Source organism: Mizuhopecten yessoensis, unplaced genomic scaffold (genome assembly GCF_002113885.1).
Source record: "Mizuhopecten yessoensis strain PY_sf001 unplaced genomic scaffold, ASM211388v2 scaffold4843, whole genome shotgun sequence".
NCBI classification, from domain to species: domain Eukaryota; kingdom Metazoa; phylum Mollusca; class Bivalvia; order Pectinida; family Pectinidae; genus Mizuhopecten; species Mizuhopecten yessoensis.
The window spans coordinates 118,006-143,482 of NW_018405749.1; the positions used below are offsets into that span (position 1 = coordinate 118,006).

Below are 25,477 nucleotides of genomic sequence, written 5' to 3' on the forward strand. Positions count from 1 at the left end.
GGATATGAACCAATATATGAAGCCGTTAGGATATTAATCAATATATGAAGCCATTGGGATACGAACCAATATATGAAGCCATTGGGATATTAATCAATATGTTGAGCTGTTAGGATATAATCAATATATGAAGCCATTGGGATATGAATCAATATATGAAGCCATTGTTATATGAACCAATATATGAAGCCATTGGGATATTAATCAATATATGAAGCCGTTAGGATATTAATCAATATATGAAGCCGTTGGGATATGAACCAATATATGAAGCCATTGTGATATTAATCAATATATGAAGCCGTTAGGATATTAATCAATAAATGAAGCCATTGGGATATGAACCTATATATTAAGCCATTGGGATGTTGATCAATATATGAAGTCATTGGGATATTGATCAATATATGAAGCAATTGGGATATGAATCAATATATGGAGCCATTGGGATAGGAATTGATATATGAAGCCCTTGGGATATGAATCAATATATGAAGCCGTTGTTATATGAACCAATATATGAAGCCATTGTGATATTAATCAATATATGAAGCCATTGGGATATGAACCAATATATTAAGCCATTGGGATGTTAATCAATATATGAAGCCATTGGGATATTGATCAATATATGAAGCCATTGGGATATGAATCAATATATGAAGCCATTGGGATATTAATCAATATATGAAGCCGTTAGGATACAGTATTAATCAATAGATGAAGCCATTGGCATATGAACCAATATATGAAGCCGTTCGGATATGAATCAATATATGAAGCCATTGGGATATGAATCAATATATGAAGCCATTGGGATGTTAATCAATATATGAAGCCATTGGGATATTGATCAATATATGAAGCCATTGGGATATGAATCAATATATGAAGCCCTTGGGATATGAATCAATAAATGAAGCCCTTGGGATATGAATCAATAAATGAAGCCATTGGGATATGAATTAATATGTGAAGCCATTGGGATATGAATAAATATATGAAGCCATTGGGATATTCATCAATATATGAAGCCATTGGTATATGAATTGGGATATGAACCAATATATGAAGCCGTTCGGATATGAATCAATATGTGAAGCCATTGGGATATGAATAAATATATGAAGACATTGGGATATGAATCAATATATGAAGCCCTTGGGATATGAATCGATAAATGAAGCCCTTGGGATATGAATCGATAAATGAAGCCATTGGGATATGAATCAATATATGAAGCCATTGGGATATTAATCAATATATGAAGCCATTGGGATATTAATCAATATATGAAGCCATTGGGATATGAACCAATATATGAAGCCGTTGAGATATGAATCAATATATGAAGCCATTGGGATATTAATCAATATATCAAGCCATTGGGATATGAATAAATATATGAAGCCATTGGGATATTAATCAATATATGAAGCCATTGGGATATGAACCAATATATGAAGCCGTTGAGATATGAATCAATATATGAAGCCATTGAGATATGAACCAATATATGAAGCCATTGGGATGTTAATCAATATATGAAGCCATTGGGATATTAATCAATATATCAAGCCATTGGGATATGAATCAATATATCAAGCCATTGGGATATTAATCAATATATGAAGCCGTTAGGATACAGTATTAATCAATAGATGAAGCCATTGGCATATGAACCAATATATGAAGCCGTTGGGATATGAATCAATATATGAAGCCATTGGGATATGAATCAATATATGAAGCCATTGGGATATGAACTAATATATGAAGCCCTTGGGATATGAATCGATAAATGAAGCCATTGGGATATGAATCAATATATGAAGCCATTGGGATGTTAATCAATATATTAAGCCATTGGGATATTAATCAATATATCAAGCCATTGGGATATGAATCAATATATGAAGCCATTGGGATATGAATCAATCACCTGGCCCTGTAGCTGTCTTCGTAGTCTTGGTTGATTCTTTGAAAGTTATGTTGAATTCCTATTAAACACTAGCACAATTTTATTCCTGAATTTCAAACCTTTTAAAACTAGGACTTGGTACTTGTATTTAAGTACATGACTTTTGCCTCATAGATGTATACATTTAAAAGATACATGTACACCATATATTATCTGTGTAACAGGAGAGCAAAAATGCACGAACAGACCGTGGTTCGAACCCGGGACCTTCCGAACTCTAGACGGACGCTCTACCAATTGAGCTATCTGGGCGCCGACGATCGACCCTGCCCCGGTCCGCTACATTCCTCCCTCCTTTTTCTAAGTCTACTTCCCCGAAGACACAACTATTTACAACCCAGGGTCGGGTATCCCCTTGCCAAACATACACCAAAATGCCTAGGGTTGGTCACAGGAACCACTGTTACAGGAGAGGAAAAATGCACGGACAGACCGTGGTTCGAACCCGGGACCTTCCGAACTCTAGGCGGACGCTCTACCAATTGAGCTATCTGGTCGCCGACGATCTCCGCTACATCTGTATTGATCTTTGCTAACAATTTCAAGGCGGTCTGATTAAGATTCGTTTATATGTTCTTATGTTAAGTTTAAAAGGTCATTGCTATTTTTTTATAGCATAGAAAATCTAACTCGAGGACAAATCAGGACTGCAACTCTCATTGAAATTGTTTTAACAATATCCTCGATAGCTCATAAATGTTAAACGATACAACAGCATTGTCAATTTTTCACTACATGACCATAACACATAAAGTTATCCTAATTCAACAACTGATTAATCATTTAAAATAATATTTCTTTATTTGACAGTAGAATTTGGACACATAAGAACAATGATAGCGAACAGGTGAAGAATGGCAGCCATTTTCAAAGTGGCAGCTGATCTGAGTAGGCAAAATAACTAGTTTTCGTTTTTCTTTGTAGTTTAAGTTATGCAACAGTTTTAAAGTATGCAAATGTTTATTGAGAGGACGATCATTATGTACACTTTTCTTGATATTGCCTACCAACAAAGATCTCGCTTCTATCTCGTTCCTTTTTGTCAATATTTTCTGTTCCATTATCACTTGGAATACGAAGTGATGACAAACCTTTGTTAAAACTTGGTAAGTATTCAGTCGATGGATTAACCTAAACAAAACATGTTTGCTGCACGATATGGCCGTGATACCAAAGGTTTAAAGATGGAAACTTACTATCTAAAGTGTTCCGAAATATATACATACAAATGTAATAGCGAAACGGGAAAGGTACCAAAAAACCTTAATGTCGTAATAAATTTACAATTTTTAACTTAAACAGATAATTTATTCTTAAAATTTCATCTCAACTATGCCAGATGAAATTTACGCTGCATGGTTACAGTCAACCTCGGGGAATGATAGTCAAACCACCTTGTGATGTAAAATGTTCCCAATAATTTCTGTTCCCAGCAATGTGTGTTTTCATCTTGTTTCTAACATCTCTATGGGCCGAAATACATTAACATCTCATTTCATGTAACTTGTGCCCAATCCTTTTGCATTTTTTGGCAATAAAATATGTTTAAACTAAACATCTCATCAACTAAATCATTGCATTTCAGCTTGCTTTTGCTGTACCGTTTAGAGACAACGATTCCAGACACTGTCATTAATTCAATTTAGATGGATTCTGTTCTTTTCATTAAAAAACACTTTATTTTCGCTACATTATTGACTGCTTCTCTGAGGTACCTAAACGTAATAGTCTGCTATATCGAGGTGGAGCTCCGGATCACATTGGTAAAGTTTGATGCCGCACAGTCATCCCTCTTTAACACTTTTGGGAAATTATCCATCACTTTCCTTCACATCTTGCGTATGTCGCGTTTTGGGCTTATTTTTAAAATTCTTACAAGCTAACAATTGCAACACCTTTTACTTCTGTCTTGAGACTGCTCTGGCTCGAGGAACACCGCAGACTGGAAACGTATTACGTTTAATTGGGTCAATGTCTATAACTTGTCTGTCTTGTTAAAAAAAGCACCTGTCTAACTTTGTTATCCCCTATGAAGGTCGACTATGTACATTTACAATGTAGTTGTCATTCGAAAAATCCAAACCGTTATTATCCGGGATATCTCTTGTTCCGATACAAACCAACGAAGACCGTTGGGCCGTGATTTTATATAGTTCAGCGATCCCGCCTTTGCCGTTCACGTACAATCTATTCCGTTTTTCTGCTTCATTTTTGGGAATGGCATCGAAGATAGGTTCTTACTAAGTGCCCATTAATCCCATTGGAGTTTAGGGTATCAACGCTGTTATTCTACATCTGTTGTCTCATTTGACATTCCTTTCTTAGTCCTAGCCGTGGATCGTGTCGTTCGGTTATGATTTTACCGTTCGGCGCTATGTTCTTACCTTCAGATGCCAAGTTTAACTACGATTAATGGAATTACCTTCGTTTTAGCCACATGGCCAATTACCTCCAACGTCCACTGGCCTGAAGATATTAATTGGATGTATGCTTTTTTCTAATTACGTCTAGGTTATTTTCAGACATTTACCAACATCCTTATCCATGCTCATATTTACGCTCTTTGTTGACACTAGTTTTCAATGCATAGCCGCGTTTCTAGAAGCTGCATATTATCTTTCAATGTTATGTAGCCTGTCGATAAGATAATGTTTTACTATCACTTAACATTGGACAGTTTCTGCGACAGATCTAAACGTGGTCACCACGGAGACAGCGATTCGGCTGGGCAGCACTATACACACTCTTCAGGTTATAAAGAAGCTTTTAACCCTGCTTTTGTCACATTTTGGTTAACATCTAGTGGTCGATTATATGAACAGTCAGGGTTCGATTCCCCGGTCCGACGTGTAAAGTTATAGATGCCGATATCGATTTTCCTGTGGGGTGGTCATGATACATAATAGAAAAATAAAAATATTCTTTAAGTCAAGAAATGTTTAAACTCACATCTATTTACCTCGTCGATAGCTCATACCTCCCTAAACATACCTGAAGAGTGGTATTTTCACACTTAACATTACCTCCATTTTTATTTGCAAGAAAGACGACAGGGATTCTAGGTTGTAGGATAAGTGTGGACTTTACATTTCTTGATGGTAACATCCCTACTTATTTCACCTATGTTATTTACATGTCGTTGTGGATTTGGTATTGTAATGGCTTACTCTCAATATCACAATTTCCACGGCTGGCGGAGACACAAACATGTTTCGACCGATGCAGGTTAATAAAGGATATGGACAAATGTTATCGTCACTATCTTGATCTTTTTGGAATACTTGTGTGGGTGTGTGATATGAAGGTCGATATTTTTGTTTTTGCTCATGAATTTGCTTTTTAGTTGCGTTGTCATTCTCGTTGTTTGTTGACATTACTTTATTTTAAATAAATAACAATGTGGATATCTCCGATGAAGCAGAAGACGCTTACCCTTCCGTGGTTTTATCTCCTTATAATTAGTTTCCTTGTTTTCAGGCAACCTTAGTTCATTTTGCAGGCAATGGTTAAGTTGTTAGATGCTTTTTTCTGCCGTGAAAAAATACATACATGTTCTTGTCCTGCAGGACATCAAGTTTGGTTTGGATATTAAGATAGTTAACTTAAGACTTGAAGGTGGGGTTAACTTTGGATTTCCGGTTGCTGATTGTTGGTTTTTTTCTTTTTGAATCATGAACCTTGATAGATTTAACTCAATCTGAAAGTGAATATAGTTCAGTATGCTTTTGCTTTTCTCATTGGTCTGACGTATACTTCTACATAATCCATCGGTATCTTGAAACTCACAATCCGATTGATAGTAGAAGTATTTCAATAAATTGGATCCTTCTAAAAAGGCCCTCATATCTCCCATTATAAACGTATCCAGCAGGTCCGTAGCTGTATGGTGGTGATGCAGGGCTAGAACTTGCTGGATTGTGAGTTATTTTAAGGCCATTTCATTTCCATTTGAGTGGTTGGGTGGCGCAGTACAGGTAATTGGTCCCAGTTCGACCGCTTGGTTTTTCTCTGGGTTCTCAGATATCCTCCATCGGGGTTTTGATCATGTACTACACTTAATTATTAAATGTCAATCCTTTTGGGTAACTCTGAGAATAGATTACGGCATGTTCAATAAGATTCATCAGTTTAGAAATATGTGATATCAAAGTTTTACTTTCTACACAAACAATGTACGCATTAAACGTGTCGAAACGTTTCAAGACCGAGTGGCCCCCTTGTCAAGCTATGACTGAGTGTATATTGGTGTACACGTAATCAGCACTCGGTCACAGCTTGACAAGGGACCAGTCCGTCTTGAAACGTTGCGACATGTTTAACACGTACATTGTGTATAAAGTAAAACTTTGACATTTGATTCTATAATACACAAGCTCATGTATGTAAGTACAATATTTTATTGAATAAAAATGTTCCTTGTTCATTAATGGCATATATCTATATAGTACACATATGGGGCAAAGAAGTAATTCCAACAGTGGGGACAAGTTTGACCCATATATAATACACATATATATACATATATATATACACACATATATTTATATACATAATCACTTAACAGATTATAATTTACCGTATAACATACACTAAAGCATATATATAGTACAGACACATTCAAACCATCGACAAAAAATTACCAGTCAAATGTTTCACTAATGTTATTCAAGGCAACCACCCAAAGTCATGCGACATTCTCTGAATTTAATGCATATATAATGCATAAGCTTACTGGTAATGGAAACACAAATCACTGACTGCCCCAGGAAGTCGGTTACAATAGATGACAGCTAAATTTGGTCATTTACAGGTGACTCTTTATTTCGACACAATTAGCTGACTCCTTATTTAGACACATCACTAATCAATTAACGAAACACTGATGGTGTCCGCTGACATGATTTCAGGATAAGCGCCAAGTGACGCATGACTACTCTCTTCATTATCCCCATCTTTGTTTTCCATATTTTGTTGACTCCTATGCTTAATCGTTTGTTGCACCTTACCGCCATTACTATTATGCGTATTTACCTGTCTAACCAATGCAGACACGTAACTATAAACACCAATGAGAAAAGTACACGTGACTACATAATACGCGCTATAAAATTGAATCAATTCATAGCACGGATTTGATGAAAGTGAAACATTTGATTGGATACAAGCATATCAAAGAGCAACAAAAATAAGACGTTTGAATAAATCGAGATATGGATGACATTTTTCAGTGGAGAAACCTGGATAGGATACACACATATGTTTAAGGCGAAGCTGTATTGTAATACAGTACACCTTATGACAGAATTGCTACTGTATATTTGAAGGGTCGATAATCAATGTTAAAATTATGGATATATCTATAATGGTTAAATTAGGACACCTTGTTTACAAGGTATGATAATGTATGCGTAAAGATGATGATGTAACGTCATATATACTGGTGTACAAATAAACAACTGGTGTACAAATAAACAGTGCAACGTTTATAAACTAATGTACAAATAAAAAGTACAACTTCATATATACTGGTGTACAAATGAAGAGTACAACTTCATATATACTGGTGTACAAATGAAGAGCACAACTTCATATATACTGGTGTACAAATAAACAGTGCAACGTTTATAAACTATGAACAAATAAAAAGTACAACTTCATATATACTGGTGTTCAAATGAAGAGTACAACTTCATATATACTGGTGTACAAATGAAGAGTACAACTTCATATATACTGGTGTACAAATTAAGAGTACAACTTAATATATACTGGTGTACAGATATACAGTACAACGTTTATATACTGGTGTACACATTATCAGTACACTTTCATATATACTCGTGTACACATAATGAGTACAACTTCATATATATTTGTACGCAAATATGAACGCAGTTGTATCATGTACAAATAAATGATACAACTGCGTTCATATTTGCGTACAAATAAACCGTATACATATAAGTACATGTACACTCGTGTACAGAAAAAAGTACAATATATTAGTATACAGAGAAAATAGTAGAAGTTAAGGTACAGATAAACAGTACACATTTAGTAGGTACACTAATGTACAGAAATAGTTCAAATATAGGCACACTCATGTACAGAAAGAGAACATATTTAGGTACACTCATGTACAGAAAGGGAACATATTTAGGTACACTCATGTACAAAAAGAGTACATATCTAGGTACACTCATGTACAAAAAGAGTACATATTTAGGTACACTCATGTTGTACAAGGTTTACTAATGCACAACATAAAGTTTACTAATTGGTGGTATAACTTCAGATGTACGAACGGCCGTTACATACAACTTAAGGTATGTTAATGAATGTTATATATAGGGTACACAAATGAAAGTTACACGTTTAAGTGTACTGATGGATGTTACAGCTTAAAGTATGGTAATGTATACATTTAGGTCCACTAACTGTTGTTACATATTCATGTGTGCTGATGAATGTTGCCACTGTAGGTATACCAAGGGATGTTACAGATGTAATGTATACTCACGTACAGATAAAGAGGACATCATGCAACATCAGTTATACTACCTCACATATAACTTTGCCTACCTATATTAATGGCATACAAGTCTTTCGTTTGGACCAATATCGCTAATTTCCAACTGAACTAGTGCACTTTGCCTTGTTACATTCTGCCAACTGTCTTTATAGAAAAAATACATCCCTAGCTCCTCCATATATACAAGGGAAGAGCAGATGTATACAGAGGCAAGGGAGACATATGAAATAAAACATAAAAAAGGACAACGGAGATCAATTACTTTTACAAGACGTGCCTAATATCTCCAAACTTGCATCTGCGTTATTGCAAAGCCAATCGATCCTTCCAAGGTCCAGCTAGCCGCCTACCGTATGGAATGGCCACGCTAAACATAGGAATTCAGATAGGAAACTAAGATATATTGAGCTTGAATCGTTCGGTTAGTCATTGCGTCATTAATGATGAGATCTTAATGGAAATAGCTCTCCGGCATTATAACATGCCAGTCTCTTTTGTAACCCGAGTGAATTCTAAGAAATGACATATTATCCTAAGTTTATCTACATGCTTAGGTCATGTGGGACCTGATTTTTCTTTTACTAACTGAAGAGAAGCATACCGGCGTCGAATTAAGATGGAACCGGTTCATCCAACACCACCCAAATCATAGATAAGCTTGGTTTGAAGCCAGTATCAATCCTTACACCTAGTTATAGAGAAATCTGCTTGACCTAGGTATAACTTAAGATAATGTAATTTCTAGGTTTATAGAAAAATACTTTAGGTAATGTCATTTCTAGGTTTATAGAGGCACACAAAAATTCAAATAATGTCTTTTCTAGGTATATTGAATAACTAAAGATAATGTCATTTCTTGGTATGCATTTGAATCGCAAAAGAGATTGGCGAGTTATTATGCAAGTGAACTACTTTTATAAAGACATTGGTCTTAATTTTTTATTACATACTAAATATAACGTTTCTTTATTTTTATAACTAAAGCATGCGTTCACTATTTCCAAATTACATATCCGAGCTCCGATATTTAATCTTTAAAGAGGATTAACCAGGGGTTGGAATATGGGATGACCAAACTATCTATTAGGGGGCTTGTTAAACCACAATTATACCATACACATGTAGTATGGACATTCCCTTCTGACTTACTAATGAAAAAATACAATTTAAACGAAAGTTTCTATGGACCAAAAAAATAGGTGCTCAAACATTCAGGAACCCGTCTTCGTTAGTCATAAAGTCGATCGCGATTATTTGAAGTCTCGATGTAAACGGTTACTTAACCAACTAATACTACTATACCGATATTGCCTGGCACGCATGTACAGTAGGCCAGCTCAAGTAATCCGGTTACGCAAAAGTCAATTTCCTAAATTTGAGAAAAACATCGCAAAATCTAGAGCAGCGAAGATAACAACAACCATATCACAGGTAATCTGTTTTGTGTGAGGGTGTAACTCTATACGTTGGTAACAGTACTAACCTGAACATATTGTATGTTGAGACATTATGTACGAGGCTGATAATTAGGGTACTTGTAGAATTGGAAATATTTAGCTTTTGTAAACAATATTGTACCAGTATTATATTTCCGCTGATGAAAGTTGCCTCTCCTTCCCTGTTGTTTACTGCATGTTTCATAACAATACGTGCCAGCTTCATTCGAGTGCAAAGATATACAGAATACACAGAACAGTACTTCAGACATGAATTGTTTTACGTATAATGACCACATTGTTTCAATCATGCGGGCCAACACCTCGAACGATGAGATGATAGTAGATCTTACAGGATGAAGGCTATTACGGACGGACAGACAGACAGACAAGCGAGGAGACTGCTACTGATATCTGGTGATGAAAAAGTACGAAAATGCCATTTCTCAATTACTAAGCGTTGTTCTGAGTCTGCATTACACAATGCCAGGGGGGACTATCTTCCTGATGCGGAGCAGTTTCCTACCAGCCTGTACGTTAATATATTTCTTATCTGTACATTGCGCGGACATGTATTCAATTTGTCCATATATGTCTGGTTCACAGAAATAATTGGTGTTTGGCACCGCGACGAGGTCTCGCAAGCCGCGAAAACATGTCTCGTACGTAAAATAGTAACCGTGTTTACCACGATTCTGCAGACATGTGTTAATGGTCTATGTAGTCGTCCAGAGTTCTCGGGATAAAATTATGCCACTATTAAGTTACACGTATAAAAACTATTCAACATTTTATATATATATATATATATAAAGACGTCCCAGGAATGGTCCAGAGTTTTTGACTGAGATCAAGGAATCACGCACTTTGCTTAACACAAATATCATCTCCATAGACATACATATATCATTGTGCGATGCTGACGTTATTTCTGCTGCTGACAATGCGTCACTGGTAATCGTCTTACGACACACTGTCAATGCTGCTGTCATTCGCGTTCTAATTTATTTATATATAAGATATAAATATACAAACGTCTACAGCATCCGAAATAACAATGGTGTGACATCCAATAAGCCACGTGTCGCTCATATATGTAATTGATTGCCCGTGACGTTCCTGATCCAGTCAAGGTAAAGAGGCACGTCAGTGTACACCCCTGGGATATTGGGAACAGCACAACCAACTCCCCAGGACACCACCCCCGCCACGTACCAGGCCGTCCGCTTGGAATCCGCCGGACACAACAGAGGACCACCACTGTCGCCCTACAGTACATCATAGAAAAAATTATCAATGTCTATATCATAGTTTTATCTTTTGGTTCTCTATTTTCATATTGAGAAATGAACTTTATCTATTGACATTTATTATTAGCAATTAAATAAGAACAATTAAATAACTGAACTGAACTACAAGTATATTTGGGACATTTTTTAGAAACTATTGCTCAACTGAAACAAACAATTGCAATCTGTATAACAACCGTATTATATGTAATTTGTGTATTGGTCTGATAAAAGTACTGTTTAGTTGTCAAAGTTACTTACAGAGCATGCGTCATGTCCTACCCCACCCCCGGCACACAGCATGTTCGGCGTGAGTTTGTAGGGGGTGTAAATGTCTGAGTTGGCAATAGCTTGGCGACAGCTTTCCCAATTGACCACGTCCAGGTTCACCTCCTGTATAGCTCTCTGGTACTCCATAGCTGGAATAAGAAATTAGTTTCACGTTATATCCCGAACATTTTTTCTTGATATTTACAATGCATATAATGCCATACTGTTATATAAATAATCGGTAATAGATCGTATGAAACGCATACTGAAAACGGTATAAGAATACATTTTTGCATATGAAAAATATTCAATTAACAGTCATGACTTTCTCTAGTATAGAACGGGATATTCGTGCACCAGGAATGTTTTCAGAGACTGTAAGTTATTGTCTCATATCATTTGTGCTAAAAGTATTTACTTTAACGCCAATGGAAGTCGCGATTTCACAAGTTTGTGAAGAATTCTTTCACCAAATCATGAATAGTAATACGATAATTAGTGTAAAGTACTAATATCAGCAATAGTACGCATCTTACCCGATTCATTTGCCTTTCCCCAGCCCGTGGCGTAACACCTTGTTCCCACAGGGGTCCTGTGTTCCCACTTTGGTAGACATATTGGTCTGACGTAGTCGTTAAAGAAGACTGGAGTAGCCAGTTCTATGAGGGCAATATCGTTGTCGACTGTCTGTGGATCATATCCCGCATGTACGTGCAGTGATTTTGGTTTCCGCACCTGTCGGAACTCTGAGTACGTTTCACGTCTTGTGGCACCAATCTTCAATGTGATGCCGCCAGGAGAGGTTGTCCTTATGACAAACAATGTAAAACATACATCATACACACAAAATAATTTCCGATATTCTGTAAACAATTAGTTCACATACACATTTGTTACGTAAGGTTAGAACTCTAAATGGATATTTATTTCGAAGTATTCATTATAAGAGCGTTTTATATAATGAAAAGTATACGCAAAGTTTCAATTCAAATAAATGTCCGTAATGTTTTATTATTGGTGCCTGTAAGAGGATTTTAAAGAAAACCATACTGAGCAAATATATCAGTAAATGTGTTATAGCCACATTTCTATTTTATCGGTGTCGTGACCAGGATAAACACAGTGTTACGTGTCAAGTTACTCACCCTCCGAGACAATGACCAGCAGTTAGAACCCAGGTCTCACTAATTAGCGTTCCACCACAGAAAAACCGTTCTGCTGGTCCACCATGCAGGGAGACCATAAAGGGCCACGTGCCTGGCTCCACCTCTTTTCCCGCCACAATGCGTGTAGCAGATTTATAGTTGGCAGGTCGGGTACCACACACTATGACAAAGTGCCAAATTAGATAACATTACCTTGCGATTATTTGTTTAAACTTATAATATTTACTCTAGATATGCCATACCGATATTAATTTTTTTCAATTTAAACAACACATATAATTTCTAGACGCAAAAAACTGAAAAATGGAAAACAAATCTTGATTTTCTTAGAAAAAAAGTACACACTAGGACTTTCTACGGATTATTAACGTTAGTGTTTCGGACTGTGAATGCAATACATGAACAAGTCCCTGCTTGATTATCAGACGTACCTGGACGACCACACCTAACATTCACGACCTGGTTACTTGGGCAAGTAGAACTGAAAATAGGAACACAATCTGTTAGCGATGACATGAACGTTCTCATCAATATACCATTACCGATAAACTTTTAACGGTAACGTAAACATATTTTTAGTAGCAAATATTGAGAATGACGAGTTGACTTAATACAATTACATCCTTAATATTATTTTATTTATTATTAATTAAGGTTTGTTCATAGCATTTCTTTGTGCCCTATAGAATGACATTACGTTAATAATGGTAGATTGTTCAATTATCATATACGCTCAGTGAGGAAGCAAACGTTACCTTTTTGTAAGGAAGCTCTGAAGAACATTAGGATCACTGGAGTTATGTGGAGAATTGTGGAGGGTAGCTTTTGCTCTTCCTGGCGTCTGCGCTTTATTAATATAGCTTACAGCATACCTTCAAACAAAATGGAAATAAAGTGTTAATATGTACATATATGCCAACGAAGCGATACAGATACCACCATGTTTTATTAAATTGTAAGGAAAGCGCGATTATAATGTTCATGTAACTTGTGCCCAATCCTTTTGCTGAATTTATGACAATAACATATGCTTAAACTAACTAAAACCACTATTGGGACTCCGACACACACGTACCTCCACCTTAATCTTCTTCAACACATTTTCATGTCAGAGTCAATTTTACTAGAAATACTTGATAAACTTTTTCAAGGTAACTTAGAAGTTGCTATATGCACATTAACATAGCATTGGAATATACACTCTGTAAGTACACTAGCTTCCATATGTAAACTAAGATGGTAACATCAGATAGTTCAAAATGGCGAGTAGGCCTGGCACTAAGAGTGACTTTTACATAAATACATATGTAACCAGTGGGTAATAGAAGTACACGTATGCGGAGATTTTATGCTGAAAATATTGACAAGAGCCCATTCTGTTATCTTCTACTCCCTTGTATTTCATTAACTATATGACTTTTTGAACTTCGTTAGTTTACTTCATTCATTACATTCCATCCTATTAATTAGCGTGCCTAACATGATTTTAATCCGAGGCTCCGGTTAAAGGTAGGGTCAACGCCTATGGAGATTAAACATAAACATCGGCCCCCGCTTGGAATTCCAAAAGAAGATGAATCCAGAAATGTATGGGTATATAAAGCCTAAATCAGGAACAGTTAGTTTCAGAATTTATTTTATGATAAAAGGGGCCTCATTGACTTACACCTGTGTGGGTGTTGAAGGTGCGGTATTACAATTCCTCCTAGAGCATTTAAATGACACAATTACAATAAAATTAAATCATCATTGTGTGCAACATATTCCAACTGTTATTTTGATACCTAATATTACACTATTTTAAGAAGGAATTATTCTTTTTATATATATAAAGGATATAAGAGGATATAAGCAGAAACATATGTGAGATTGCATTACTTTAATTCACATAGTTCTAAAACGAGTATATTTTTCATACTTGCTTTAAAGTTGGCTACATATTATATCTTTCAACATCAGGAATTTCCAAAAAATTGACAACCAGTGAATTTGTCATTTAACACTTTTGATTAAAAAAAATTTCTAGACATAGCTTTCTTTCCACTTTTCCTTTAACTTGTGTACCTCATGACCTAAGGTCCTTAGGTCTTGATATTTGGCAAGTAGATGGTTCACGTTGATGACCTTGACCTTCGTTCAAGGTCATCAAATAAAATGTGCTGAAACAAAACTTTTGTATGGGCAGCAGACAAGGATATCTTTCCTTGCTTTATTTGTTTAGAGTTAACGATACAAAATAATATTCCTTCATAGTTTGTTTAATGAATGGGCAAGAAGCAAAATAAAATAATAAGTAGAACTGTAAGCCAAAGACTAAATAATACCTCCACTCCTATATAAACTAACCTGTAAGCTAAAGGTTCACTAAGGCAAAGCATTGCAAAGCAATCCATAGTCTCCCACCAGTAATTATTTAAGTACATAGGTCACTGACATACTTTCTGTACTCCCTCCATATGCCAAAACATACTTGAATACCAAATCGTGTTAGCCCAGATGAACCAGATTTGCTGAAATCGTCCTAGTAGTTAAGGAACAGTTGTCATGAGTCATTACTGCTGCACATAACTTTGAAACATGCGTAATATAATAAAGTGCCTTGGTATGATACAAAAACAGAACATGTATCGGTATTTACCAACAGAAACATTGATAATTAAATCTCCATGGTTATGTGAAATTGGGCATTGATCATGTTTGGCATGCTAAAAGAGTACTTTACCGGTTTTGATATTACATAAAAATTATTCTGTAGACAGAAAATATATATGGAAAGTGTTAAAAGAAGTTTTAAATATAGACTACCATTGTAATTATATTTAGACAAGTTGACAATGTTGGTTATACTTTAAATTTTGTGAACATTTTGCATGTTTTTCTAATTAAAAGTATCACTACGCTTTCTTCATGTATTCCAATTTGACATATTTAGAATCAAAATAACAGTAACTTTATACACTATACACTATCATAATTCATTTTCAAAATAACATACTTATATAACTCGCCAAGTTTTACTGCACATTATAAAATATTATGCACTATTCGATTTGCTAATCAAATTCAGATACTGATCTCGTAAAATGTTCAAAAAAACCATGCAGTTGTTAACCAATCACATATTAAGAAATCAAACACAGGTATTATTTAGTTTCCAGATAACTACCACCTGAAGTTGTGCATCCAGGTATTGTTTTTTTTTATTCTGACCCTTTTTTTACGGGGTAATGGCCCTTGGTTGAAAAACACTTGTCCAGAAAACTTCTCCAAAACTATGGGGTCAATTTCAACGGAAAATTACAGATATGGTAACTGCCCCTGACATTATGCATCCATGTTTCAATTCCGAACCTTTAGAAAGGAGTTATGACCCTTTGCTGAAAAAACTTTTGTCTGCCTCATAAACTTTTGGGCCGATTTCAATTAAAGTTGACAGATATGGCAATTACCCCCTGATGTCGTGCATCAGGGTAGGTTTTGTTTTTATTTCGACCCTTTTTAAGGAGTTATGCATTTTGTTAAAAATCTTTGTCTTGACAGCTGTTCCTTAACTACTAGGATGATTTCAGCAAAAGTGATTCATCTGGGTTATCAACATTTGGTATGCAAGTATGTTATGGCATGGGGACTAAGTACATGTAGTATGCCATTTGCCTATATACTTAAATAATTACTGGTGGGAGACTATGGTTTGCTTTGCAATGCTTTGGCTTACAGTTCGGGTTTATATAGGAGCGGGGAATTGCCTTTGGCTTACAGTTCTGGTTTATATAGGAGTGGTATTAGTTAGTCTTTGGCTTACAGTTGTATTTATTTTATTCTGCCTATTACCCATTCATGAAACAAAATATGTAGGAATATTATTTTATATCGTTAACTCTAAACAAATAAATCAAGGAAATATCTCCTTGGCTGACTCCCGTTACAACACTCTATTTTAGCACATTTGATTTTTGTGACCTTGAACCAAGGTCAAGGTCATCAACGTTTACAAAACTTAAATCCATTCACATGACCAATCTACTGGCAAAATACCAAGACTTAAGGACCTTTCGTTATGAAGAAACACAAGTTAAAGGAAAAGTGGAAAGATAGCTATATTTTTTCCTTTTTTTAATCAAAAGTGTTCTATGACAAATCTACCGGTTGTCATTTTTTTTGAAATTCCTGATATTCCAGATATTATTGGTAACCAACTTTTAAGCAATTATGAAAAATAGACTCGCTTTAGAACTATGTGAATTAACATGTCAAAAATAGAAATTTTCTCATTAATAATGAAATTTCACATACGTTTCTGCTTAAATCTTCAATAAAAAGAACAATTATTTCTTTAAATAGTGTAATATTTGGTATCAAAATAACAGTTGGAATATGTTGCACACAATGATGATATAATTGTATTGTAACTGTGTCATTTAAATGCTCTAGGAGGAATTGTAATACCGCACCTTAAACACCCATACTGGTGTAAGTCAATGAGGTCCCATTTATCATAAAATAAATTCTGAAACTAACTGTTCCTGATTAAAGCCTCCTATACCCATACCTTTTCAGATTTATCTTGTTGTGAAATTCCAAGCGGGGATCGACGCTAATGTTAAATCTCCATAGGCGTTGACCCTACCTTTAAGGAGGTTTTCTTAGCTAAGGAGCTCCCTAGTTTCGTTAAGGAACTTTCATGAAACGCATTTTTCAGGAAATCTTAGCTAAGGAATTCCTTACTCAACTGTACGTTGCCAAATGTCAAGGCGTCTTTCCTTTAGTTTGTGCATTTTCTCGGTTCTTCGTATCGGCGTTTTGCTCGATATTGTCCATGTGTTCTGACTTCAATGGTGTATTGTTCGTCTTCTTAATTTACGCAGTACTAGTGGGCGATATCAAGTTGTAGCCGCGATGTTGACAGCATACATGCCTGAATGCAATACGCTATTCTAGTGCTGTTGGAACTACCTGACGGAGTGTGGTACGTTAAAAGTAGCAATGCTGCTGGCCCTAGTCAACGAAGTGCGGTACGTAAGTATAAGCAATGCTGGGGGTGTGACTTACTGGTAACAGTTGCTGGCACCAGCTGGCTGAAGCCGTCATGTTTACCGAGGACGACACGTAACGATAGAGAACGATACTTACCAGTAATGATTACTGATAGCCCGGGAAATTGATATGTGTTCGTGCAGATGATCAGAAAATGGATTAAAAATTCTTGATCACAATATAGCAATAGTCTACAGATTCAGGTGATTGAGGTCTTGTGTTGTGACCAATAGTTAAAAACCCTCTCTGATTACTGGTAGCCAAGCTGTCGACACACTATCTAGTCAAGGAAGATATTTACGGAGCATGATAACCGTTCTGTAAACAGACTAGCAGAGTGAGGGAGATACTCACTCCTAAATATTTTAGCTGAATTTTGGCGATTTCCTTTCTGGAAGCTTTTAGTTTGACACTTACTGGTAGCCGAGCTGTTTGCAGACAAGTTCACTGAATGTGATGTTCCATCCGTCCGCACACACTTCCTCCCAGATCCCCGACACGGCGTTATGGACATGAACAACACCGCTGGATGTTCCCTCGCCAAGTTTTACTGCACATGATAAAATATTATGCACTATTCGATTTGCTGATCAAATTCAGATACTGATCTCGTAAAATGTTAAAAAAAACATGCAGTTGTTAACCAATCACATATAAAGAAATCAAACACAGGTATTATTTAGTTTGTATAAAATATGTGTTTGTTCACGCATAACGTCGCCTGGTCCTTGAGGGGATGTTTTGTATTGTCCTACCATTGCTAGGTGTTCGTGCTTCATAGATAGATCATTATATAATTATTGACTTCAGTTTCAGTCTATCCCTGATTTACGGACCTGGTCTGAACAATATTCATCTCGGCCTCTGAATATTGTTCAGACCAGGTCCGTAAATCAGGGATAGACTGAAACTGAAGTCCACAATTGTTTTATTATATGACATTTTACAATGAGATTAATAATTTTTCAAGTCATAAACACATGGATGGCATGGACCATTTTGGAATCACAGAGTGAATGACTTCAAATACAAAATAACATACACAAAAATTGAATTTCAGATTCCATTCATGTGATATTTAATTTTAAGTACAGCAAAAATATTATTTGCACAACAAACATCATCAATATTCACATAGTTCAGAATTTGATGAGATAATTCATTTGTAGTTGAATTAAGAAGTGTGATTGGTAACAGAATTACAGACTGGCTGGGAAATTACTTAGGGCTATTTTTAGTAGCGGTCTGTAACACTTTTCTATTTATAGGTCGAGGTCTGTAACACTTTTCTATTCATAGAACGAGGACTGTAACAGATGATTTGATTGCAATTGGCTGTTAATCGATGACTGAGAAATTACCAGGTCTATTTTTGGTAGCGGTTTGTAATACTTTTCTATTTACAGGTCGAGGTCTGTAACATATTTACAGACTCGTCACACGACGTCGCTCCTCAATCAGGGCTGGAAATTAGCACCAGTCATATAATAATATTGAATATTCATCATTATTGCTGTTAGATATACAGAGAAATTAAAGCAAGCCGATTTAGAGGACATTGATGTTTCCTCTTGCTCAAATCAGTCTAAACGTTTAGGTTTATAGAAGGATGTCCAGAAAAATATTGTTTCTCACATTTTGACGTCAAGAAGGCGAATTATATATTTAATGATATATGATTGCACCTCTTTTTAGGCGGGATGGGGGTGGGAGAGGGTAATGTCCAAAGTTAGCGCCTACCACAACCCTGCTCCTCAACGTCTTCGAAACAGTCGGTGATACCGTCACACACTGCAGCCTTTTCTATACAGAGGGCAGATACCGGCCGGCACTGGTACTGTTCATCCGAACAGGAGGCTGCAACAAGACGGCGGTCATCGTTACAATTTTAAGCATGTTTTGAACTATCAAATTGCTTGCACACCCTATTGTGCTGTGTAAGGACATGTTTTAATTAGGATTACTGTTTAGGATTTTACATTTGATATTGATATGACAAATTTTTACATAAATATAGTTATTTATAATCTTGGAAGTCGAATTTCTTCCTTCATTTTCCGTTTGTGGCTTTGCACAAAGTTAAGTTGAAAAATGATCTGTTGATCCTGTTAACATGTAACAGTAATAAACAGGCTTAAGAAGACAATTTGACTGACGTGGACTGTTATTTACAGTAACGTACCACAATGCATCTCGTCGGCCTTGTCGGCACAGTCGAGGAAGCCGTCACAGATCCAGGAAGGCGGGATGCACGTGTTGTTGTCACAGCGCATGTCTCCCTTTTTACAATCTGAAAAGCAATAAAGTTATCTTGATTATATCTGTGTGTATTACCCATCTTACCAGGATGCTTTTTTGGATGTCCATGAATCATGACCTCATTTCTTAGTTTTGTTGAAACACGAAACAATATGTTTATGTGACGATCAATGATGTTAGATGTTTTGTTAGGAAAATGTCGATTGGAAATGCTTCTCTAACTTAATGTCATCTTAAAGATGCCCCGGTATTAGTAATAACAATTTTCTGTTGGCTTCATGTATAAACCAAAGGCAAAAATCAATAGCCATGTTAGTGGGACAAGCAAAAGTATTGATAACAGCTTCGACTAAGAAACTATTTAATTCCGAATCGTCCTTATAATAACTATCCGATTTCAAGGGGAGCAGGGATAACACAGTACCCGCGATCCGCCGTTCATTGACAATGCTGTCCCAACTGCGAGTTCCCTGTAGGTAGGGCGTAAGAATTGTAACTGCTGCCCCGTATTGCATGATCGAAAGAGGCGACTAAATTTGGTACCTTATCTCTTCTCTCCTTTCTAAGTAACTTTCTTCTTCCTAATGTCTCCTTTGACAATGCCTCACTTTTGGCAATTTGTTGAGCGTTCCCCTTTGAGGAAGGCTTTGGGTTCTGTCCCCTGGCCGAGACATACCAAAGTCTTTAAAAATGGTAGTTTCTACTCCTGCTTAACGCTCAGCAAATTAGGAGTGGGACGACTGGTTCGCCCGTTGTCAGTATATTGTGACCGGGTGGGGCGTCCTAATGGGTGTCCTCGGCAGTATGTTGCAGTTAGGTAGCACTATAAAGTCGGCATCAGTTCCGCGCTATCACAAGGAGACAAACACGAACATATCGCAGCCTCCCAAAATATACACACATACCCTACACGCATGCATTTTGCACACAGGGGTGGCCGTCCTTAAAAGACCTTAGCTGTTAATAGGACGTTAAACAAAATAAAACCAAACCAAACCAAACCCAACTGCGACGGCAGAATCAGAAATGCTTTTACAATAGGAATAATATTCGAACGAACAATATGAAGTCAATATAATCATTATGTCTAATCTACGTGTTACTACGGTTCCGAGATCGGACACCACTGCTCGTGGTTATATTATACCTAATAAAGTAAGATTTTATTTAATTCATTAACAAAACTGATTTGTCATAAAGTTGTCTGAAGTTGTGTTGGCAAACTCGCCTCACTATATGTTGTCAGTATTTAAAATAGGGGAAAATTGGATATCGAGTAACTGAACAATTGCGTCAATAGATGAAAACCTGTTGAAATCGGTACCGACAATACCTTGTCGATTTCTTGCGTATGAAAACTGATCAAATATTTTGCAGGAAATGTAACCATTATTTCACATCACATGATTTATTCTTAACGAAATCATTATGAAATTTTATTTAAATTTATCAGTTAGGAAGGACAATTAATCTTTTCCTTCTTGATTAAAGTTCAACTCTAAATGTTGAGATTAAAATTGAAATATAATAATATCAGATACTAAGGTAGAGTGTTATAATCTACTAACCTTCTATTTTGGGCGGTTCGTGTGCCTGGCTGTACCCCATACATACAGATGTGTCGTTAACATCCGGGAATGTGGAACAGTTCAAAGAAGACGGCCATGGCGAATGGAAGATCTCCATGAATATGGAACAACGCGACTTAACCCCTGGAAATTTAACATCAAACAGTCAGATAATTTAAAGATGAATATTTAAAACGCAATTAACGTTAGTTCAATGAAACACTCATACAGGATATAAAAATGCAATGACATTTATGAATAACATGTTTAAAACATCCCATTAAATCAAAATAAAAGTCGTGGACAATTTTCAAATTATTAAAGAGATATATCTCTTTACTTTTTTCCTTGCTTGTCTAAAATATCAAGGGGAGATATCTATACTGGTTGTCCAGCTTATTAGGAAGACACATCTGCATTGATAGTTCATTTTATCAAGGTGATAAATCTTGTTGTTTAAACTCGTCCGTCTTGTCAAGGAAATGAGTCTAAACTAGTTGTCTATATATGTAGCGATTTCCTACGTATGTCCTCCGTCAAGGCGATGTCTTGTTAATAATGTACTATAGAAACATTCTTAACCGTAGTTTACTAATCACTGACATTTCATTAACCAACACATGCAATCAGGAGAAAATGTTATTTTTGGTGGGGTATTACATTTCCTTGGTTCGTTATTAACATAATAATGAATATCGTGAAATGTTGTACCTTCACACAAACTTTTACAGGGTGGAATTGTATGTTGACCAACCACGTCACTCCCGGAACACTTAGGAACAAAAGCTGCGCAGGCGAAGTAGGTGGCATGACTGCTGCACATAGTGGCAGACTCTATAGTGCCGAGCAACATGAGCATGTCGGCGGAGGATGTCTCGCCTATATTTCCGGCATAGTTTGGGAACGCCGTCTCCGTGAAGCCGAGATGAACACATCCCTCTAACATTGGATCCGTCACCTTTATACACTTCCCGGCTGCATAACACACAGATACATAGGTAAAAGGAATAAATAATTATACAACGTCAAAAAACACCTATACTTAAAGACGATTCTTAAGGTAAGGAATTCTATAAATAAATGGAGTACAACACGATCCCCACAAAAACTGGAGTATACACGTGCTACGGAAGCGTTCCAGGAAGTATGTAGAACCTTAACGATACACCGTGATCTAATCTATAATTTATCAATGGTGGTTTAATGTTGTAGACATCAAAATATTATATCAATGAAATCAGGCCATACAATCTACAAAGTTACAAAGTGTGTGTGTGGGGGGGGGGGGGGTCGGTTTATCATTTCCCTTAACCTGAAGCTTACAACACTTACTTTTGGTTTTATTTGTAAGAGCAAATGATAACGCCTTCCCCATCAAAGCGACAACCACGACATGGCGGCTCGTCCAAACTCGGTGAGATTTGTTTTATGGGTCCAGTTTCATGGATTAACATGGAATGACCATCGTCACATCATTATTTACGATGGTTTATCTAATCTTACTTGGCAAAAAATACATAAAATTACAGCGCCACACTATCGGTTGATGACTTTTATGGTACTTTACATCACACCACAAGTTGATGTGTTCGTGGCATTGTCTGAGCCATACATAACTGCAACATATTCGGGAAATTTACATCATATATATACCCATCGTAAATTTTACCGGTTGGGGACATATCCATTTTTCAACTGTCATTCAACGATATCATATCGACGGATTGCAACATATATTGCAGACATGTTAAACACAAGAGAACGCCAGGTCTTCTGTTGCGTACTTGTGCTCTTCCACTGTGAAACCATCGACAATGTCGGCACTATGTTTATGACCAAAGAACGCCATTCCGAGACAGCTTTTTTTTTAATACTAGGAGGACTGAAGTAACGTATCTTTCGTCACCTTGGTTGAGTAGGGAGTAAACTGTAGGTCATTTCAATAAAGCAAATGTCAACTGCTGGTGCCATTTACGGCTAGACGTGTAACCTGGCGGATATACTAAAGGACATTCCTTCAAACTGAAGAGTCAGTAGGGAGCAACTACGCTGACATTGTCACTGACAATAGCATGCATGAGATTTAGCACTAGTGCTCACAGCAAACAACACTGTCCCGATCAATAACGGTTTGAAAAGTGCAGGTCCCGGAATAAAGGCGTCGCATGACAATGGTTACCAGGTAAGATTGATGTGAGGGCAGATTGGGGCTGCACTCCTATTTACTGTATCAGCAGAATAATGAGAATTAACGAGGAAGAAAAATGACATTTAATCGGCTTGTGTTTCAACTAATGACATCTATTTACGTCTCTATGTGGAACACTGTTTACATGTAATGGCTTTGGAACATTGCTTATTTGATGTGCTTCGTAACAATGTTTACCTTAACTATATTTACACCAAACCTTAATAGATTATTTGTTGGTGTCGTTACTATACGAGAGGGAATTTGTACAGGACCTAACAGCATGATTCTTACACGACTTAACTGCAGACTATTAAATTAAATAGCAAACATTTTTTTACTAACCCTATACGTAATAATAAAAAAGAAAAAGAAAGAAAATAATAAAAGAATCCAAATCTTTGATTGAAATAAATAAATGTAACACATTATTTTGAAGTGCAAAATGATATGCAGTTTTAAAAGAAGGAAGATAATGCCGTATATAGATATAGTCAGACATACGTGTATACGGGTTTTGTCGACATACGGCCGGGTCGCTGGAGACAGGTAGAGCGCTACATCGGACGGGCCAGGAAAAGTTACTGGGGTAATGACCATCACAGCTCTTTCGGACATCTGTAACACAAACCAAACCTGAACTCATGTAAACCAACTTATTTTAAATATATTATTGATTAATTATTCGTTTCGTCACGAACGAAATCATTCAGAGCAGCAAAAGCTTGGAAACTTAAAAAAGTGTGTCACATGAATTGCTGCTATTGACAGTAGTTCCGATATATGGGATAATTATATTTACCGTGTTCCTGAGGGAAGGAAAGATTTACGAATAGATCAGTCCTAACAGAGGGGAATCTTTTACTTTTTCAGAAGTCTCTCCATTAGGATATTTTACCTTGACATTAGTTCCTCTATAGGGGAAGTTTACCTTCACAGTAGTCCCGACAGGGTGGGATGTTACGACCTCCATGACACTCGGGCGCCCACGCGGAGCACCAAAAATCGCTTGAGTAGTCGTAGCAGGGAAAGGTGAAGAGTTCTCCGTAAGTAGACAGTGCGGTCATAGCCTGGTGTTCGGACACGTGGCCGAGAAGGTTAGGGTACATGGTGTTGTGGTACGTTGTGGCGTTCTGGCAGGTGGGTAAGGTGATCGCAGAACATTGGCCTATATGGTGAAAATCGTCAGTACACAATTCAATTGTAAAAAGACACGCATGGATTTTTAGTTGAAGATGAAACACAAAAGAGAAGATACACTAGATTGGGGAACAATTTATAGTAAATAATACACTGTCCCGGGGACCAATTTATAGTATATAATACACTGTCCCGGGGACCAATTTATAGTATATAATACACTGTCCCGGGACCAATTTATAGTATATAATACACTGTCCCGGGGACCAATTTATTGTATATAATACACTGTCCCGGGGACCAATTTATTGTATATAATATACTGTCCCGGGGACCAATTTATAGTATATAAAACACTGTCCGGGGACCAATTTATAGTATATAATACACTGTCCCGGGGACCAATTTATAGTATATAATACACTGTCCCAGGGACCAATTTATAGTATATAATACACTGTCCCGGGGACCAATTTATAGTATATAATACACTGTCCCGGGGACCAATTTATAGTATATAATACACTGTCCCGGGGACCAATTTATAGTATATAATACACTGTCCCGGGGACCAATTTATAGTATATAATACACTGTCCCGGGGACCAATTTAT

At 36.5% G+C, this 25,477-nt stretch overlaps 1 protein-coding gene and 1 non-coding gene across 2 annotated transcripts in view; both read right to left on the bottom strand.

Annotated features, from left to right (window-relative positions):
* Window positions 1–2,160: 2,160 nt before the first annotated feature.
* On the bottom strand, window positions 2,161–2,233 carry Trnas-aga. The gene has a single exon. It is a non-coding gene; the product is annotated as a tRNA-Ser (tRNA).
* A 5,657-nt stretch (window positions 2,234–7,890) lies between these two features.
* Window positions 7,891–25,477, bottom strand: part of LOC110449955 (atrial natriuretic peptide-converting enzyme-like) — a 99,666-nt gene continuing 82,079 nt past the window's right edge. The window contains exons 8-20 of the mRNA XM_021497139.1: window positions 24,655–24,891; window positions 24,228–24,341; window positions 22,247–22,510; window positions 21,536–21,679; window positions 19,891–19,998; window positions 19,449–19,565; window positions 18,126–18,258; window positions 13,430–13,546; window positions 13,106–13,155; window positions 12,654–12,834; window positions 12,045–12,316; window positions 11,500–11,657; window positions 7,891–11,217 (exon numbers count right to left, since the gene is read on the bottom strand). Of these exons, the coding sequence (XP_021352814.1) occupies window positions 11,038–11,217; window positions 11,500–11,657; window positions 12,045–12,316; window positions 12,654–12,834; window positions 13,106–13,155; window positions 13,430–13,546; window positions 18,126–18,258; window positions 19,449–19,565; window positions 19,891–19,998; window positions 21,536–21,679; window positions 22,247–22,510; window positions 24,228–24,341; window positions 24,655–24,891 (2,075 nt within the window). The 3' untranslated portion in view covers window positions 7,891–11,037. The remainder of the gene's footprint in view (window positions 11,218–11,499; window positions 11,658–12,044; window positions 12,317–12,653; window positions 12,835–13,105; window positions 13,156–13,429; window positions 13,547–18,125; window positions 18,259–19,448; window positions 19,566–19,890; window positions 19,999–21,535; window positions 21,680–22,246; window positions 22,511–24,227; window positions 24,342–24,654; window positions 24,892–25,477) is intronic.